General features: G+C 41.8%; 1 protein-coding gene across 6 annotated transcripts in view; it reads left to right on the forward strand.

The window, feature by feature from the left end:
- Positions 1-22,000, forward strand: part of LOC139749509 (uncharacterized) — a 130,047-nt gene that overhangs the window by 99,649 nt on the left and 8,398 nt on the right. For 5 of the 6 annotated variants that reach the window (XM_071663454.1, XM_071663452.1, XM_071663450.1 and 2 more), the window contains one exon: positions 6,780-6,947. The exons of the other annotated variant lie outside the window; for it this stretch is intronic. In XM_071663454.1, the coding sequence (XP_071519555.1) occupies positions 6,780-6,947 (168 nt within the window). The remainder of the gene's footprint in view (positions 1-6,779; positions 6,948-22,000) is intronic. 6 annotated transcript variants of the gene reach the window in all.

Below are 22,000 nucleotides of genomic sequence, written 5' to 3' on the forward strand. Positions count from 1 at the left end.
AGGAAAGATTGACCAAGAGGATATATGTGTCGGAGGTGGAGGGAACGAGGAGAAGTGGGAGACCAAATTGGAGGTGGAAAGATGGAGTGAAAAAGATTTTGTGTGATCGGGGCCTGAACATGCAGGAGGGTGAAAGGAGGGCAAGGAATAGAGTGAATTGGATCGATGTGATATACCAGGGTTGATGTGCTGTCAGTGGATTGAATTAGGGCATGTGAAGCGTCTGGGGTAAACCATGGAAAGTTGTGTGGGGCCTGGATGTGGAAAGGGAGCTGTGGTTTCGGGCATTACTGCGTGGCAGCTGGAGAATGAGTGTGAACAAATGGGGCCTTTGTTGTCTTTTCCTAGTGCTACCTTGCACACATGAGGGGGGAGGGGGAAGGTATTCCATGTGTGGCGAGGTGGCAATGGGAGTGAATGGGGGCAGACAGTGTGAATTGTGTGCATGGGTATATATGTATGTGTCTGTGTATGTATATATATGTGTACATTGAGATGTATAGTATGTATATTTGTGTGTGTGGACGTGTGTGTGTATACATTGTGTATGGGGGTAGGTTGGGCCATTTCTTTCGTCTGTTTCCTTGCGCTACCTCGCAAACGCGGGAGACAGCGACAAATCAAAATATAAATAAAATAAATATATATATATATATATATATATATATATATATATATATATATATATATATATATATATATATTTCTTTATTTTTCAAACTATTCGCCATTTCCCGCGTTAGCAAGGTAGCGTTAAGAACAGAGGACTGGGCCTCTGAGGGAATATCCTCAGGGCCTGAATATCCTGGCCCCCTTCTCTGTTCCTTCTTTTAGAAATTTAAAAAAAAAAAAAACGAGGGGAGGATTTTCAGCCTCCCGCTCCCTCCTCTTTTAGTCGCCTTCTACGACACGCAGGGAATACGTGGGAAGTATTCTTTCCCCCCTATCCCCAGGGATATATATATATATATATATATATATATATATATATATATTTTTTTTTTTTATACTTTGTCGCTGTCTCCCGCGTTTGCGACGTAGCGCAAGGAAACAGATGAAAGAAATGGCCCAACCCCCCCCATACACATGTATATACATACGTCCACACACGCAAATATACATACCTACACAGCTTTGCCTGGTTTACCCCAGACGCTTCACATGCCTTGATTCAATCCACTGACAGCACGTCAACCCCGGTATACCACATCGCTCCAATTCACTCTATTCCTTGCCCTCCTTTCACCCTCCTGCATGTTCAGGCCCCGATCACACAAAATCTTTTTCACTCCATCTTTCCACCTCCAATTTGGTCTCCCTCTTCTCCTCGTTCCCTCCACCTCCGACACATATATCCTCTTGGTCAATCTTTCCTCACTCATTCTCTCCATGTGCCCAAACCACTTCAAAACACCCTCTTCTGCTCTCTCAACCACACTCTTTTTATTTCCACACATCTCTCTTACCCTTACGTTACTCACTCGATCAAACCACCTCACACCACACATTGTCCTCAAACATCTCATTTCCAGCACATCCATCCTCCTGCGCACAACTCTATCCATAGCCCACGCCTCGCAACCATACAACATTGTTGGAGCCACTATTCCTTCAAACATACCCATTTTTGCTTTCCGAGATAATGTTCTCGACTTCCACACATTCTTCAAGGCTCCCAGAATTTTCGCCCCCTCTCCCACCCTATGATCCACTTCCGCTTCCATGGTTCCATCCGCTGCCAGATCCACTCCCAGATATCTAAAACACTTTACTTCCTCCAGTTTTGCTCCATTCAAACTTACCTCCCAATTGATCTGACCCTCAACCCTACTGTACCTAATAACCTTGCTCTTATTCACATTTACTCTTAACTTTCTTCTTTCACACACTTTACCAAACTCAGTCACCAGCTTCTGCAGCTGTATCATCAGCGAACAACAACAATGAATATATATATATTCATTTATTTATTTATATTTATTTTGCTTTGTCGCTGTCTCCCGCGTTTGCGAGGTAGCACAAGAAAACAGATGAAGGAAATGGCCTACCCCACCCCCATACACAATGTATATACATACACGTCCACACACGCAAATATACATACTATACATCTCAATGTACACATATATATACACACACAGACACATACATATATACCCATGCACACAATTCACACTGTCTGCCTTTGTTCATTCCCATCGCCACCTCACCACACATGGAATGCCATCCCCCTCCCCCCTCATGTGTGTGAGGTAGCACTAGGAAAAGACAACAAAGGCCCCATTCGTTCACACTCAGTCTCTAGCTGTCATGCAATAATGCCCGAAACCACAGCTCCCTTTCCACATCCAGGCCCCACACAACTTTCCATGGTTTACCCCAGACGCTTCACATGCCCTGATTCAATCCACTGACAGCATGTCATCCCCGGTATACCACAACGATCCAATTCACTCTATTCCTTGCCCGCCTTTCACCCTCCTGCATGTTCAGGCCCCGATCACACAAAATCTTTTTCACTTCATCTTTCCACCTCCAATTTGGTCTCCCACTTCTCCTCGTTCCCTCCACCTCCGATACATATATCCTCTTGGTCAATCTTTCCTCACTCATTCTCTCCATGTGCCCAAACCATTTCAAAACACCCTCTTCTGCTCTCTCAACCAAGCTCTTTTTATTTCCACACATCTCTCTTACCCTTACATTACTTACTGGATCAAACCACCTCACACCACACATTGTCCTCAAACATCTCATTTCCAGCACATCCATCCTCCTGCGCACAACTCTATCCATAGCCCACGCCTCGCAACCATACAACATTGTTGGAACCACTATTCCTTCAAACATAGCCATTTTTGCTTTCCGAGATAATGTTCTCGACTTCCACACATTCTTCAAGGCTTCCAGGATTTTCGCCCCCTCCCCCTCCCTTTGATCCACTTCCGCTTCCATGGTTCCATCCGCTGCCAGATCCACTCCCAGATATCTAAAACACTTTACTTCCTCCAGTTTTTCTCCATTCAAACTTACCTCCCAATTGACTTGACCCTCAACCCTACTGTACCTAATTACCTTGCTCTTATTCACATTTACTCTTAACTTTCTTCTTTCACACACTTTACCAAACTCAGTCACCAGCTTCTGCAGTTTCTCACATGAATCAGCCACCAGCGCTGTATCATCAGCGAACAACAACTGACTCACTTCCCAAGCTCTCTCAACCCCAACAGACTTCATACTTGCCCCTCTTTCCAAAACTCTTGCATTCACCTCCCTAACAACCCCATCCATAAACAAATTAAACAACCCTGGAGACATCACACACCCCTGCCGCAAACCTACATTCACTGAGAACCAATGACTTTCCTCTGTTCCTACACGTACACATGCCTTACATCCTCGATAAAAACTTTTCACTGCTTCTAACAACTTGCCTCCCACACCATATATTCTTAATACCTCCCACAGAGCATCTCTATCAACTCTATCATATGCCTTCTCCAGATCCATAAATGCTACATACAAATCCATATATATATATATATATATATATATATATATCTTTCTTTTTCTTTCAAACTATTCGCCATTTCCCGCATTAGCGAGGTAGCATTAAGAACAGAGGACTGGGCCTCTGAGGGAATACCCTCACCTGGCCCAATTCTCTGTTCCTTCTTTTGGAAAATTGAAAAAAAAACCGAGAGGGGAGGATTTCCAGCCCCCCGCTCCCTCCCCTTTTAGTCGAATTACCCATGTTCTATGAATATGATAAACTTTCAATACAATGTTTTTTACATTAGCAGGTAATCCAGTGCTATACTGAAACAACTAATACTTTTTCTACCCCAAAATATATCATGAACCCACTCATCCAAATGGGTAACAAAGTTGAAAGTGGGATGAGTGACTGACTATCGCCAAGAAAGCAACCATTCTCAAAGATAACCTGTCCTGAATACAAGATGATATTGTCCAATTTGTGATGGAGTCATATTCTTTAGAAAGAAGTGGAAAGGGAGATGTACATCCTAGCAAGCTAAATGGACCGATTCATAAGCTACTATAAAACTCTTCCATACCTTGTCCTTGGGTAATTTATGGATAATGATGCAAGATAAAATACCACAAGCTAACAAAACAGATAATCTAAGTTAAAAATTGAATGCTTACAAAGCAAATAGCTCTGAAATGAGAAAAAAAGAAGGCTCCAACAAGAAAGACTATAATGGAGGTTATGACTGCTTTAACCCTTTTGACACATTTAATTTTTAGGGACAGTTTCTTAAAAATATCATTTTGCCATGAAGAAATTAAAATTTTTCATAAGACCTTTTTCATTACATTTTCAAGGTGAAAAGACTCTAAAGCTTCCATATCTGACACTGAAACTGGTTGAACTCGATGTTTTGTTGTGAAAAATAGGGAAAAAAAGTCATGGAAAATATGCCAAAATAATTCTACAATATATATATATATATATATATATATATATATATATATATATATATATATATATATATATATATATATGAATGGAGTAATAAAAGATATCAAAGCAAAACTAGGGAAAAGGGGTGCAGAGTAGGAGTTTGACAGTGAGTTATGGTGGCTAGTGGCAAGCCTGTTTGCTGGTGATACTGTATCATTTGCTGAGAGTGAAGAGGAGTTGTAAAGGGTTGTGTGTTTTTTGATGCATGTAAGCATAGATAATTGAAAGTAACTGTAAGTACAAGTAAGGTAATGGTGTTCAAAAGGAAACAGAGTGAAAATATAGATTTAGTAAAACCATATAGAGTGAAAGAAGACAGTGTACTAAATTGAGTGAAAATATAGATTTAGTAAAACCATATAGAGTGAAAGAAGAAAATGTACTAAATTGTGCTATGGATATGGTTGGAAAAGAACTGGAAGTGAGAGAATTTAATTATCTAGGAGCTTTCTTGGGTAAGTGTGGTGATATGGGAGGAGAGATAAGAATGAGAGCAGTACAGGGTAGAAGGGTCATTGGGTCCCTTATAGAATAATGAAGGGTAGAGGTGTAAGTGTGGAAGTGAAGAGAGGAGTAAGGGACAGCATTTGGTGTGACTAGATGGAATTAAGAAAGAAATGAAAAGGTGTATAAGAGATGTTTTATGGCAGGGAATGCTTAGGGAGTGAATTGTTGAGTGGTAGAATGGGTAAAACATATTACTTTTAGGTGGTTTGGGCGTGTGGGAAGAATGCAAGAGTGTATGATAGTACAGATAAAGGGATTTGTGTGAGTTTAAGACCATCTGTGACAGGCAAATAGGGTGGAAGAATACTGGAGGGAGAGAAATAGTAGAAGAATGCCTGGAATGGTGTATGTGAGTGAAGCATGTAAGGACAGGGATAAGTGATGACTCTTTTGCCGTGACCACCCCTTGATGGGAGTTTCCAGAGTCAGAGATATAGATAGATAGATAGATAGATAGACTATCTATCTCTCCCTGTCTCTGATGTCCATTCCCTCTAGGATCTTCTTGAAGGGGGTGGCCATGGCAAAATGGTCTCCATAACGTGAACCTCAGTGCTTCTACTGACTATTTCTGCCTAATGTTTCCACCTAATCTTCTTGCCTAATGTTGTGAACTACTACTACTGCAACACAGTGCTCCCACCTAATGTTCCTACCTACTATTTCTCTCTGTCTATTGCTCCTACCATATTCAGTTGATTTTGCCAGAATGGTGACTGCTGATAGTACACACTTGACATTTTGTTTTTTAATTGAATTAGAAAGTCACTTGAAAGAAAGTCACATTCATGTGTGTGTATTAAGTGATGACCAAATTCACTTAGTTTCACTTAGCATGAATTGTACAGATAAATGATATTAGTTTTCATTTTAGTTTCATCTTTATTTGCTTGCATTTTATCAGTCACTTTAATTTTTTATTGATTTGTATGACCCTTACTCAGTTGAAGGTTATGTGTACTTGTTCCAATCATACATTTGGAAATTGATTTATGCCTATAGATAGATAGACAATATCCATTTATTCAGCCATTATCGACATTTTAAGGGAGCATTTGTTTTCTCCCATTGGGAAGTCTTCTAATTGAAGAATGGGATCCTTGATTCTGCTGATTCATTCAAAGGGCCAGTTCCTTCTTCCTATAAATGGCTTACTTTTTGAAGGGCTAATTTCCTTTCCTTAAAAATAAGTTTGCTATTTTTGATAATTTATTTCTTTCTCTTATTTATGATTTATATGGTGAGGAGCCAGTACCTGTATTTCATAAATATTTCACTTTTTGGAGCAAATTTCCTGATTTCTGATGGACTGTTTTAGGGTTAAGCTCAATGTCTGTGATAAGTATTTCTTTGTATCCATAACTCCCATTTATTTGTATGCCCTCTAGCTTTTATGTTATTTTTTTCTTTTTTTTTTTGTATAAATTTCAGAATCCTCATAGTGTTACACTGCTCTACTTTTTGTCGCTTATGATCATCTATGTAAAGGTAATTGCAGTTGTAATCAACAGTCACCTTGTTAGAGAGTATGCTTGATTCACAGTTACTATATCAAAATCGGTCAATCTTGTAAGGACCTTTTGTGAGACTGAATAATGTAAGTGCTCTGAATGGTGTACCATGAGATATCTTTTCCAAAAATCAGACGTATTTGGATTTGTGATCCTGTGATGGATGGCTGAACAATATGGATAAGTGGATTTCTCTCATAACTTCTTTTTAAATGCTCTATGTTTGAGTCATCTCTCTGAGCAATGGAAAATTCTTTTTCCACTGGCAGATTCCCATGGGCACAGCCATTGTCGTTAGTAACAGTAGCAATAACACAATTCAAGCAACCTCCAGTTCCAGCAGTATCAGTACCAGTAATAACAACAGCAGCCCAAACACTGCAACTGCTGTGCGGAAATTAACCAGTCCAAGCTTGCCTCTTGGAGCAGCAACAGGGGTGAGTAAAAGCAGAGAGTGGTTGGACTTACGTATGTCTTACAAGTTGAATGAGAAGTTATTGGCAAATATATAAATCTTAAGGACAGATTGAGGGAGTAAATGATCATGGTAGTGTCACAGTTGTTGGTTTTGAAAAAGATATGTATAGGTTGTGGCTGCTGGGTGAGGTTCTGTTTCAGACAGTAATTTTGTACCAAGAAGAGGCAGTCTCACTTACCATTTGGACAAAAACATAAGGAGTGAGAAAGTGATTGCATCTGTGCAAACAAAGTGCATTTATGTATAAGTGAAAAAAAGAGGATCATGTCATAATTTCATTAAAGAATACCTTTTGAATTATGAACACATTTTCTTACACATTCATTCCTTATCCTGTCTGTTAACCTCTTAAGCATACATTTGAAATTCCTTGTCTTTCTGACAAATGAGTGTTTTTCAGAAAAAGAGGAAATGATTATGTCGTGAAATAAAAAAGCATCTTGAGAATGATTAACTATCCAAGAAATAAATGATGCATTCTTCAACTTACCATGATGGAAATAAGCTTTTGGTGGTTGTTTCTGAGGTAACGCCTGGCACAGAAGGAACAGAGAATGGGGCCAAGCGAGGATTTTTCGTTTAAGGCTCAGTCCTCTGCTCTTAATACTCCCTTGCTAATGCAGAAAATGAGAAATGAATATATATATATATATATATATATATGGCTTTGTCGCTGTCTCCCGCGTTAGCGAGGTAGCGCAAGGAAACAGACGAAAGAATGGCCCAACCCACCCACATACACATGTATATACATACATGTCCACACACGCACAATATACATACCTATACATCTCAATGTACACATATATACACACACACAGACATATACATATATACACATGTACATAATTCATACTGTCTGCCTTTATTTGTTCCCATCACCACCTCGCCACACATGGAATAACAACCCCCTCCCCCTCATGTGTGCGAGGTAGCACTAGGAAAAACACCAAAGGCCCCATTCGTTCACACTCAGTCTCTAGCTGTCATGTAATAATGCACCGAAACCACAGCTCCCTTTCCACATCCAGGCCCCACACACTTTGCATGGTTTACCCCAGACGCTTCACATGCCCTGGTTCAATCCATTGACAGCACGTCGACCCGGGTATACCACATCGTTCCAATTCACTCTATTCCTTGCACGCCTTTCACCCTCCTGCATGTTCAGGCCCCGATCACTCAAAATCTTTTTCACTCCATCTTTCCACCTCCAATTTGGTCTCCCACTTCTCCTCGTTCCCTCCACCTCTGACACATATATCCTCTTGGTCAATCTTTCCCCACTCATTCTCTCCATGTGACCAAACCATTTCAAAACACCCTCTTCTGCTCTCTCAACCACACTCTTTTTATTTCCACACATCTCTCTCACTCTTACATTACTTACTCGATCAAACCACTTCACACCACATATTGTCCTCAAACATCTCATTTCCAGCACATCCACCCTCCTGCGCACAACTCTATCCATAGCCCACGCCTCGCAACGTTACAACATTGTTGGAACCACTATTCCTTCAAACATACCCATTTTTGCTTTTCGAGATAATGTTCTCGACTTCCAAACATTCTTCAAGGCTCCCAGAATTTTCACCCCCTCCCCCACCCTATGATTCACTTCTGCTTCCATGGTTCCATCCGCTGCCAAATCCACTCCCTGATATCTAAAACACTTCACTTCCTCCAGCTTTTCTCCATTCAAACTTACTTCCCAATTGACTTGACCCTCAACCCTACTGTACCTAATAACCTTGCTCTTATTCACATTTACTCTTAACTTTCTTCTTTCACACTCTTTACCAAACTCCATCACCAGCTTCTGCAGTTTCTCACATGAATCAGCCACCAGCGCTGTATCATCAGCGAACAACAACTGACTCACTTCCCAAGCTCTCTCATCCACAACAGACTGCATACTTGCCCCTCTTTCCAAAACTCTTGCATTCACCTCCCTAACAACCCCATCCATAAACAAATTAAACAACCATGGAGACATCACACACCCCTGCCGCAAACCTACATTCAATGAGAACCAATGACTTTCCTCTGTTCCTACACGTACACATGCCTTACATCCTCGATAAAAACTTTTCACTGCTTCTAACAACTAGCCTCCCACACCATATATTCTCAAAACCTTCCACAAAGCATCTCTATCAGCTCTATCGTATGCCTTCTCCAGATCCATAAATGCTACATACAAATCCATTTGCTTTTCTAAGTATTTCTCACATACATTCTTCAAAGCAAACACCTGATCCACACATCCTCTACCACTTCTGACACCACACTGCTCTTCCCCAATCTGATGCTCTGTACATGCCTTCACCCTCTCAATCAATACCCTCCCATATAATTTACCAGGAATACTCAACAAACTTATACCTCTGTAATTTGAGCACTCACTCTTATCCCCTTTGCCTTTGTACAATGGCACTATGCACGCATTCCGCCAATCCTCAGGCACCTCACCATGAGTCATACATACATTAAATAACCTTACCAACCAGTCAATAATACAGTCACCCCCTTTTTTAATAAATTCCACTGCAATACCATCCAAACCTGCTGCCTTGCCGGCTTTCATCTTCCGCAAAGCTTTTACTACCTCTTCTCTGTTTACCAAATCGTTTTCCCTAACCCTCTCACTTTGCACACCACCTCGACCAAAACACCCTATATCTGCCACTCTATCATCAAACACATTCAACAAACCTCCAAAATACTCACTCCATCTTCTCACATCACCACTACTTGTTATCACCTCCCCATTTGCGCCCTTCACTGAAATTCCCATTTGCTCCCTTGTCTTACGCACTTTATTTACCTCCCTCCGGAACATCTTTTTATTCTCCCTAAAATTTAATGATACTCTCTCACCCCAACTCTCATTTGCCCTCTTTTTCACCTCTTGCACCTTTCTCTTGACCTCCTGTCTCTTTCTTTTATACATCTCCCACTCAATCGCATTTTTTCCCTACAAAAATCGTCCAAATGCCTCTCTCTTCTCTTTCACTAATGATCTTACTTCTTCATCCCACCACTCACTACCCTTTCTAATCAACCCACCTCCCACTCTTCTCATGCCACATGCATCTTTTGCGCAATCCATCACTGATTCCATAAATACATCCCATTCCTCCGCCACTCCCCTTACTTCCATATACATATATATACATATATATATCTTTCTTTTCTTTAAAACTATTCACCATTTCCCGCATTAGTGAGGTAGCGTTAAGAACAGAGGACTGGGCCTTTTTTGGAATATCCTCACCTGGCCCCCTCTGTTCCTTCTTTTGGAAAATTAAAAAAAAAAACGAGAGGGGAGGATTTCCAGCCCCCCCGCCGCCTCCCCTTTTAGTCGCCTTCTGCGACACGCAGGGAATACGTGGGAAGTATTCTTTCTCCCCTATCCCCAGGGAAATATATATATATTTTTTTTTTTTTTGTCGCTGTCTCCCGCGTTTGTGAGGTAGCGCAAGGAAACAGACGAAAGAAATGGCCCAACCCACCCCCATACACATGTATATACATACGTCCACACACGCAAATATACGTACCTACACAGCTTTCCATGGTTTACCCCAGACGCTTCACATGCCCTGATTCAATCCACTGACAGCACGTCAACCCCGGTATACCACATCGATCCAATTCACTCTATTCCTTGCCCTCCTTTCACCCTCCTGCATGTTCAGGCCCTGATCACTCAAAAATCTTTTTCACTCCATCTTTCCACCTCCAATTTGGTCTCCCACTTCTCCTCATTCCCTCCACCTCCGACACATATATCCTCTTGGTCAATCTTTCCTCACTCATTCTCTCCATGTGCCCAAACCATTTCAAAACACCCTCTTCTGCTCTCTCAACCACGCTCTTTTTATTTCCACACATCTCTCTTACCCTTACGTTACTTACTCGATCAAACCACCTCACATCACACATTGTCCTCAAACATCTCATTTCCAGCACATCCATCCTCCTGCGCACAACTCTATCCATAGCCCACGCCTCGCAACCATACAACATTGTTGGAACCACTATTCCTTCAAACATACCCATTTTTGCTTTCCGAGATAATGTTCTCGACTTCCACACATTCTTCAAGGCTCCCAGGATTTTCGCCCCCTCCCCCACCCTATGATCCACTTCCGCTTCCATGGTTCCATCCGCTGCCAGATCCACTCTCAGATATCTAAAACACTTTACTTCCTCCAGTTTTTCTCCATTCAAACTTACCTCCCAATTAACTTGACCCTCAACCCTACTGTACCTAATAACCTTGCTCTTATTCACATTTACTCTTAACTTTCTTCTTTCACACACTTTATCAAACTCAGTCACCAGCTTCTGCAGTTTCTCACATGAATCAGCCACCAGCACTGTATCATCAGCGAACAACAACTGACTCCCTTTCCAAGCTCTCTCATCCCCAACAGACTTCATACTTGCCCCTCTTTCCAAAACTCTTGCATTCACCTCCCTAACAACCCCATCCATAAACAAATTAAACAGCCATGGAGACATCACACACCCCTGCCACAAACCTACATTCACTGAGAACCAATCACTTTCGTCTCTTCCTACACGTACACATGCCTTACATCCTCGATAAAAACTTTTCACTGCTTCTAACAACTTGCCTCCCACACCATATATTCTTAATACCTTCCACAGAGCATCTCTATCAACTCTATCATATGCCTTCTCCAGATCCATAAATGCTACATACAAATCCATTTGCTTTTCTAAGTATTTCTCACATACATTCTTCAAAGCAAACACCTGATCCACACATCCTCTACCACTTCTGAAACCACACTGCTCTTCCCCAGTGTGATGCTCTGTACATGCCTTCACCCTCTCAATCAATACCCTCCCATATAATTTACCAGGAATACTCAACAAACTTATACCTCTGTAATTTGAGCACTCACTCTTATCCCCTTTGCCTTTGTACAATGGCACTATGCATGCATTCCGCCAATCCTCAGGCACCTCACCATGAGTCATACATACATTAAATAACCTTACCAACCAGTCAATAATGTTGGTGTGAAGAGGGTGGTGAGAGTAAGTGAGCTTGGGAAGGAGACTTGTGTGAGGAAGTACCAGGAGAGACTGAGTACAGAATGGAAAAAGGTGAGAACAATGGAAGTAAGGGGAGTGGGGGAGGAATGGGATGTATTTAGGGAATCAGTGATGGATTGCACAAAAGATGCTTGTGGCATGAGAAGAGTGGGAGGTGGGTTGATTAGAAAGGGTAGTGAGTGGTGGGATGAAGAAGTAAGATTATTAGTGAAAGAGAAGAGAGAGGCATTTGGACGATTTTTGCAGGGGAAAAAATGCAATTGAGTGGGAGATGTATAAAAGAAAGAGACAGGAGGTCAAGAGAAAGGTGCAAGAGGTGAAAAAGAGGGCAAATGAGAGTTGGGGTGAGAGAGTATCTTTAAATTTTAGGGAGAATAAAAAGATGTTCTGGAAGGAGGTAAATAAAGTGCGTAAGACAAGGGAGTAAATGGGAACTTCAGTGAAGGGTGCAAATGGGGAGGTGATAACAAGTAGTGGTGATGTGAGAAGGAGATGGAGTGAGTATTTTGAAGGTTTGTTGAATGTGTTTGATGATAGAGTGGCAGATATAGGGTGTTTTGGTCGAGGTGGTGTGCAAAGTGAGAGGGTTAGGGAAAATGATTTGGTAAACAGAGAAGAGGTAGTAAAAGCTTTGCGGAAGATGAAAGCCGGCAAGGCAGCAGGTTTGGATGGTATTGCAGTGGAATTTATTTAAAAATTTATATATATATATATATATATATATATATATATATTTTTTTTTTTTCAAACTATTCGCCATTTCCCGCGTTAGCGAGGTAGCGTTAAGAACTGAGGACTGGGCCATTGAGGGAATATCCTCGCCTGGCCCCCTTCTCTGTTCTTTCTTTTGGAAAATTAAAAAAAAAATTGAGAGGGGAGGATTTCCAGCCCCCCGCTCACTCCCCTTTTAGTCGCCTTCTACGACACGCAGGGAATACGTGGGAAGTATTCTTTCTCCCCTATCCCCAGGGAATATATATATATATATATATATATATATATATATATATATATATATATATATATTTTTATATATTTATATTTATTATACTTTGTCGCGCTGTCTCCCGTGTTTGCGAGGTAGCGCAAGGAAACAGATGAAAGAAATGGCCCAACCCCCCCCCATACACATGTATATACATACGTCCACACACGCAAATATACATACCTACACAGCTTTCCATGGTTTACCCCAGACGCTTCACATGCCTTGATTCAATCCACTGACAGCACGTCAACCCCGGTATACCACATCGCTCCAATTCACTCTATTCCTTGCCCTCCTTTCACCCTCCTGCATGTTCAGGCCCCGATCACACAAAATCTTTTTCACTCCATCTTTCCACCTCCAATTTGGTCTCCCTCTTCTCCTTGTTCCCTCCACCTCCGACACATATATCCTCTTGGTCAATCTTTCCTCACTCATCCTCTCCATGTGCCCAAACCACTTCAAAACACCCTCTTCTGCTCTCTCAACCACGCTCTTTTTATTTCCACACATCTCTCTTACCCTTACGTTACTCACTCGATCAAACCACCTCACACCACACATTGTCCTCAAACATCTCATTTCCAGCACATCCATCCTCCTGCGCACAACTCTATTCATAGCCCACGCCTCGCAACCATATAACATTGTTGGAACCACTATTCCTTCAAACATACCCATTTTTGCTTTCCGAGATAATGTTCTCGACTTCCACACATTCTTCAAGGCTCCCAGAATTTTCGCCCCCTCCCCCACCCTATGATCCACTTCCGCTTCCATGGTTCCATCCGCTGCCAGATCCACTCCCAGATATCTAAAACACTTCACTTCCTCCAGTTTTTCTCCATTCAAACTCACCTCCCAATTGACTTGACCCTCAACCCTACTGTACCTAATAACCTTGCTCTTATTCACATTTACTCTTAACTTTCTTCTTTCACACACTTTACCAAACTCAGTCACCAGCTTCTGCAGTTTCTCACATGAATCAGCCATCAGCGCTGTATCATCAGCGAACAACAACTGACACACTTCCCAAGCTCTCTCATCCCCAACAGACTTCATACTTATATATATATATATATATATATATATATATATATATATATATATATATATATATATATATATATATATATTATCCCTGGGGATAGGGGATTAAGAATACTTCCCACGTATTCCCTGCGTGTCGTAGAAGGCGACTAAAAGGGGAGGGAGCGGGGGGCTGGAAATCCTCCCCTTTTTTTTTTTTTTTTTTTTAATTTTCCAAAAGAAGGAACAGAGTGGGCCAGGTGAGGATATTCCAAGAAAGGCCCAGTCCTCTGTTCTTAACGCTACCTCGCTAACGCGGGAAATGGCGAATAGTTTAAAAGAAAAAGAAAAAAAAAATATATACATATATATATATATATATATATATATATATATATATATATATATATATATATATATATTTATTTATGTATTTATTATGCTTTGTCGCTGTTTCCTGCGTTAGCGAGGTATCACAAGGAAACAGACGAAAGAATGGCCCAACCCACCCACATACACATGTATATACATACACGTCCACACACACAAATATACATACCTATACATCTCAACGGATGTTAATGTGCTGAGAGGTGCAACTGGAGGGATGTCTGATCATTATCTTGTGGAGGCTAAGGTGAAGATTAGTATGGGTTTTCAGAAAAGAGGAGTGAATGTTGGGGTGAAGAAGGTGGTGAAAGTAAGTGAGCTTGGGAAGGAGACCTGTGTGGGGAAGTACCAGGAGAGACTGTGTACAGAATGGAAAAAGGTGAGAACAATGGAAGTAAGGGGAGTCGGGGAGGAATGGGATGTATTTAGGGAATCAGTGATGGATTGCGCAAAAGATGCTTGTGGCATGAGAAGAGTGGGAGGTGGGCTGTTTAGAAAGGGTAGTGTGTGGTGGGATGAAGAAGTAAGAGTATTAGTGAAAGAGAAGAGAGAGGCATTTGGACGATTTTTGCAGGGAAAAAATGCAATTGAGTGGGAGAAGTATAAAAGAAAGAGACAGGAGGTCAAGAGAAAGGTGCAAGAGGTGAAAAAAAGGGCAAATGAGAGTTGGGGTGAGAGACTATCAGTAAATTTTAGGGAGAATAAAAAGATGTTCTGGAAGGAGGTAAATAGGGTGCGTAAGACAAGGGAGCAAATGGGAACTTCAGTGAAGGGCGTAAATGGGGAGGTGATAACAAGTAGCGGTGATGTGAGAAGGAGATGGAATGAGTATTTTGAAGGTTTGTTGAATGTGTCTGATGACAGAGTGGCAGATATAGGGTGTTTTGGTCGAGGTGGTGTGCAAAGTGAGAGGGTTAGGGAAAATGATTTGGTAAACAGAGAAGAGGTAGTAAAAGCTTTGCGGAAGATGAAAGCCGGCAAGGCAGCAGGTTTGGATGGTATTGCAGTGGAATTTATTAAGAAAGGGGGTGACTGTATTGTTGACTGGTTGGTAAGGTTATTTAATGTATGTATGACTCATGGTGAGGTGCCTGAGGATTGGCGGAATGCGTGCATAGTGCCATTGTACAAAGGCAAAGGGGATAAGAGTGAGTGCTCAAATTACAGAGGTATAAGTTTGTTGAGTATTCCTGGTAAATTATATGGGAGGGTATTGATTGAGAGGGTGAAGGCATGTACAGAGCATCAGATTGGGGAAGAGCAGTGCGGTTTCAGAAGTGGTAGAGGATGTGTGGATCAGGTGTTTGCTTTGAAGAATGTATGTGAGAAATACTTAGAAAAGCAAATGGATTTGTATGTAGCATTTATGGATCTGGAGAAGGCATATGATAGAGTTGATAGAGATGCTCTGTGGAAGGTATTAAGAATATATGGTGTGGGAGGCAAGTTGTTAGAAGCAGTGAAAAGGGGCAGGGGTGTGTGATGTCTCCATGGTTGTTTAATTTGTTTATGGATGGGGTTGTAAAGGAGGTAAATGCAAGAGTCCTGGAAAGAGGGGCAAGTATGAAGTCTGTTGGGGATGAGAGAGCTTGGGAAGTGAGTCAATTGTTGTTCGCTGATGATACAGCGCTGGTGGCTGATTCATGTGAGAAACTGCAGAAGCTGGTGACTGAGTTTGGTAAAGTGTGTGGAAGAAGAAAGTTGAGAGTAAATGTGAATAAGAGCAAGGTTATTAGGTACAGTAGGGGTGAGGGTCAAGTCAATTGGGAGGTGAGTTTGAATGGAGAAAAACTGGAGGAAGTGAAGTGTTTTAGATATCTGGGAGTGGATCTGTCAGCGGATGGAACCATGGTAGCGGAAGTGGATCATAGGGTGGGGGAGGGGGCGAAAATTTTGGGAGCCTTGAAAAATGTGTGGAAGTCGAGAACATTATCTCGGAAAGCAAAAATGGGTATGTTTGAGGGAATAGTGGTTCCAACAATGCTGTATGGTTGCGAGGCGTGGGCTATGGATAGAGATGTGCGCAGGAGGATAGATGTGCTGGAAATGAGATGTTTGAGGACAATGTGTGGTGTGAGGTGGTTTGATCGAGTAAGTAACGTAAGGGTAAGAGAGATGTGTGGAAATAAAAAGAGCGTGGTTGAGAGAGCAGAAGAGGGTGTTTTGAAATGGTTTGGGCACATGGAGAGAATGAGTGAGGAGAGGTTGACCAAGAGGATATATGTGTCGGAGGTGGAGGGAACGAGGAGAAGAGGGAGACCAAATTGGAGGTGGAAAGATGGAGTGAAAAAGATTTTGTGTGATCGGGGCCTGAACATGCAGGAGGGTGAAAGGAGGGCAAGAAATAGAGTGAATTGGAGTCATGTGGTATACAGGGGTTGACGTGCTGTCAGTGGATTGAAGCAAGGCATGTGAAGCGTCTGGGGCAAACCATGGAAAGCTGTGTAGGTATGTATATTTGCGTGTGGGGACGTGTGTATGTACATGTGTATGGGGGGGGGGGTTGGGCCATTTCTTTCGTCTGTTTCCTTGCGCTACCTCGCAAACGCGGGAGACAGCGACAAAGTATAAAAAAAAAAAAAAAAAAAAAAAAAAAAAATATATATATATATATATATATATACACACACACAGACATATACATATATACACATGTACATAATTCACAGTCTGCCTTCATTCATTTCCATCACCACCCTGCCACACATGAAATAACAACCCCCTCCCCCCTCATGTGCGCGAGGTAGAGCTAGGAAAAGACAACAAAGGCCACATTTGTTCACACTCAGTCTCTAGCTGTCATGTAATAATGCACCGAAACCACAGCTCCCTTTCCTCATCCAGGCCCCACATAACTTTCCATGGTTTACCCCAGATGCTTCACAAGCCCTGGTTCAATCCATTGGCAGTACGTCAACCCCGGTATACCACATGGTTCTAATTCACTTTATTCCTTGCACGCCTTTCACTCTCCTGCATGTTCAGGCCCCGATTGCTCAAAATCTTTTTCACTCCATCCTTCCACCTGCAATTTGGTCCCCCACTTCTCCTTGTTCCCTCCACCTCTGACACATATATCCTCTTTGTCAATCTTTCCTTACTCATTCTCTCTATGTGACCAAATGATTTCAATACACCTTCTTTTGCTCTCTCAACCACACACTCTTTTTATTATGACACATCTCTCTTGTCGCTGTCTCTTGCGCTACCTCGCAAACGCAGGAGACAGCGACAAAGCAAAAAGAAAAAAAAAAATCTCTCTTGCCCTTTCATTACTTACTTGATCGAGTACTTACTCAATCAAACCACCTCACATGGCATATTGTCTTCAAACATCTCATTTCCAACACATCCACCCTCCTTCACACAACCCCGTCTATAGCCCATGCCTTGCAACCATATAATATTGTTGGAACACTGTTCCTTCAAACATACCCATTTTTGCTTTCCGAGATAATGTTCTCGCCTTTACATATTCTTCAATGCTTCCAGAACCTTCGCCCCCTCCCACACCCAGTGACTCACTTCCGCTTCCATGGTTCCATCTGCTGTTAAATCCACTCCTAGATATGTAAAACACTTCACTTCCTCCAGTTTTTCTCCATTCAAACTTACCTCACAATTTACTTGTTCCTCAACCCTACTGTACCTAATAACATTGCTCTTATTTGTAGAGGTTTTCAGAAAAGAAGAGAAAATGTTCAGGTGAAGATAGTGGTGAGAGTAAGTGAGCTTGGGAAGGAGACTTGTGTGAGGAAGTACCAGGAGAGACTGAGTGCAGAATGGAAAAAGGTGAGAGCAAAGGACGTAAGGGGAGTGGGGAAGGAATGGGATGTATTTAGAGAAGCAGTGATGGCTTGCGGAAAAGATGCTTGTGGCATGAGAACCGTGGGAGATGGGCAAATTAGAAAGGGTAGTGAGTGGTGGGATGAAGATGTAAGATTATTAGTGAAAGAAGAGAGTTGCATTTGGACGAATTTTGCAGGGAAATAGTGCAAATGACTGGGAGTTGTATAAAAGAATGAGGCAAGATGTCAAGAGGAAGGTGCAAGAGGTGAAAAAGAGGACAAATGAGAGTTGGGGTGTGAGAGTATCATTAAATTTTAGGAAGAATAAAAAGATGTTCTAGAAGGAGGTAAATAAAGTGCACTCATTAGATTTTAGGGAGAATAAAAAGTGGTTTTGGAAGGAGGTAGATAAAGTGCATAAGACAAGAGAACAAATGGGAACATCAGTGAAGGGGGCTAATGGGGAGGTGATAACAAGTAGTGGTGATGTGAGAAGGAGATGGAGTGAGTATTTTGAAGGTTTGTTGAATGTGTTCGATGATTGAGTGGCAGATATAGGGGTGTTTTGGTCGAGGTGGTGTGTGAAGTGAGAGGGTCAGGGAGAATGATTTGGTAAACAGAGAAGAGGTATGGAAAGCTTTGCAGAAGATGAATGCTGGCAAGGTGGCGAGTTTGGATGGTATTGCAGTGGAATTTATCAAAAAAAGGGGTGACTGTATTGTTGACTGGTTGGTGAGGATATTCAACGTATGTATGGCTCATGGTGAAGTACCTGAGGATTGGCGGAATGCATGCATAATGCCATTGTACAAAGGCAAAGGGGATAAAGGTGAGTGTTCAAATTACAGAGGTATAAGTTTGTTGAGTATTCCTGGGAAATTATATGGGGGGGTATTGATTGAGAGGGTGAAGGCATGTACAGAGCATCAGATTGGGGAAGAGCAGTGTGGATTCAGAAGTGGTAGAGGATGTGTGGATTAGGTGTTTGCTTTGAAGAATGTATGTGAGAAATACTTTGCAAAACAAATGGATTTATATGTAGCATGTATGGATCTGGAGAAGGCATATGATAGAGTTGATAGAGATGCTCTGTGAAAGGTATTAAGAGTATATAGTTTGGCAGTTAAGTTGCTAGAAGCAGTGAAAAGTTTTTATCGAGGATATAAGGCAAGTGTACGAGTAGGAAGAGAGGAAAGTGATTGGTTCCCAGTGAATGTTGGTTTGCAGCAGGGGTGCGTGATGTCTCTATTGTTGTGTAATTTGTTTATGGATGGGGTTGTTAGGGAGGTGAATGCAAGAGTTCTGGAGAGAGGGGCAAGTATGCAGTCTGTTGTGGATGAGAGAGCTTAGGAAGTGAGTCATTTGTTGTTCGCTGATGATGCAGCACTGATGGCTGATTTGGATGAGAAAATGCAGAAGCTGGTGACCGAGTTTGGTAAAGTGTATGAAATGCACAGACATATATCTATATACACATGTAGATAATTTATACTTGCTGCCTTTATTCATTCTCATCGCCACCCCTCCACACATGAAATGACAACCCCCCTCCCCCTGCACGAGTGCGAGGTAGCACTAGGAAAAGACAACAAAGGCCACATTTGTTCACACTCATTCTCTAGCAGTCATGTATGATGCACCGAAACCACAGCTCCCTTTCCACATCCAGGCCCCACAAAACTTTCCATGGTTTACCCCAAATGCTTCAAATGCCCTGGTTCAATCCATTGACAGCACATCAATACTATATCATTCCAATTCACTCTATTCCTTGCACACCTTTCACCCTCCTGCATGTTTAGACCCCGATCGCTCAAAATCTTTTTCACTCCATCCTTCTACCTCCAATTTGGTCTCCCACTCCTCGTTACCTCCACCTCTGACACATATATCCTCTTTGTCAATCTTTCCTCACTCATTCTCTCCATGTGACCAAACCATTTCAATTCACCCTCTTCTACTCTCTCAAGCACACTCTTTTTATTACTACACATCTCTCTTACCCTTTCATTACTTACTCGATCAAATCACCTCACACCACATATTGTCCCCAAACATCTTATTTCCAACACATCCACCCTCTTCTGCAGAACCCTATCTGTAGCCCACGCCTCGCAACCATATAACTTTGTTGGAACCACTATTCCTTCAAACATACCCATTTTTGCTTTCCGAGATAATGTTCTCGCCTTACACACATTTTTCAATGCTCCCAGAACCTTTGCCCCCTCCTCCACCCTGTGACTCACTTCCGTTTCCATGGTTCCATCCACTGCCAAATCCACTCCCAGATATCTGTATATAGTGATGGTCCAAATATTTGCATTTGCATGTTGTGATGAGAGTATTTTGTTAATATTGATAATGTAACTTTATAAAGTTTATGGAAAATCACGTAAATGAGTTATGTATGTATGACTCATGGTGAGGTGTCTTAGGACTGGCAGAATGCTTGCATTGTGCCATTGTACAAAGGCAAAGGGGATAAAAGTGAGTGCTCAAATTACAGAGGTATAAGTTTGTTGAGTATTTGTGGGAAATTATATGGGAGGGTATTGATTGAGAAGGTGAAGGCATGTACAGAGCATCAGATTGGGGAAGAGCAGTGTGGTTTCAGAAGTGGTAGAGGATGTGTGGATCAGGTGTTTGCTTTGAAAAATGTATGTAAGAAATACTTAGAAAAGCAAATGGATTTGTATGTAGCATTGATGGATGTGGAGAAGGCATATGATAGAGTTGATAGAGATGCTCTGTAGAAGGTATTAAGAATATATGGTGTGGGAGGTAAGTTGTTACAAGCAGTGAAAAGTTTTTATCAAGGATGTAAGGCATGTGTACGTGTGGGAAGAGAGGAAAGTGATTGGTTCTCGATGAATGTTGGTTTGTGGCAGGGGTGTGTGATGTCTCCATGGTTGTTTAATTTGTTCATGGATGGGGTTGTTAGGGAGGTGAATGCAAGAGTTTTGGAAAGAGGGGCAAGTATGCAGTCTGTTGGGGATGAGAGAGCTTGGGAAGTGAGTCAGTTGTTGTTTGCTGATGATACAGCGCTGGTGGCTGATTCGGATGAGAAACTGCAGAAGCTGGTGACTGAGTTTGGTAAAGTGTGTGAAAGAAGAAAGTTAAGAGTAAATGTGAATAAGAGCAAGGTTATTAGGTACAGTAGGGTTGAGGGACAAGTCAGTTGGGGGGTAAGTTTGAATGGAGAAAAACTGGAGGAAGTGAAGTGTTTTAGATATCTGGGAGTGGATTTGGCAGCGGATGGAACCATGGAAGTGGAAGTGAATCATGGGGGGGGGGGCGCGAAAGTTCTCAGAACGTTGAAAAAATGTGTGGAAGCTGAGAACGTTATCATGGAAAGCAAAATTGGGTATGTTTGAAGGAATAGTGTTTCCAACAATGTTATATGGTTGCAAGGCGTAGGCTATTGATAGAGCTGTGCGGAGGAGGGTGGATGTGCTGGAAATAAGATGTTTGAGGACAATATGTGGTGTGAGGTGGTTTGATCAAGTAAGTAATGAAAGGGTAAGAGAGATGTGTGGTAATAAAAAGAGTGTGGTTGAGAGAGCAGAAGAGGGTGTTTTGAAATGGTTTGGTCACATGGAGAGAATGAGTGAGGAAAGATTGACAAAGAAGATATATGTGTCAGAGGTGGAGGGAACGAGGAGAAGTGGGAGACGAAATTGGAGGTGGAAAGATGGAGTGAAAAAGATTTGGAGT

The sequence above is a fragment of the Panulirus ornatus genome, chromosome 7, assembly GCF_036320965.1.
Source record: "Panulirus ornatus isolate Po-2019 chromosome 7, ASM3632096v1, whole genome shotgun sequence".
Classification (NCBI taxonomy): Eukaryota; Metazoa; Arthropoda; class Malacostraca; order Decapoda; family Palinuridae; genus Panulirus; species Panulirus ornatus.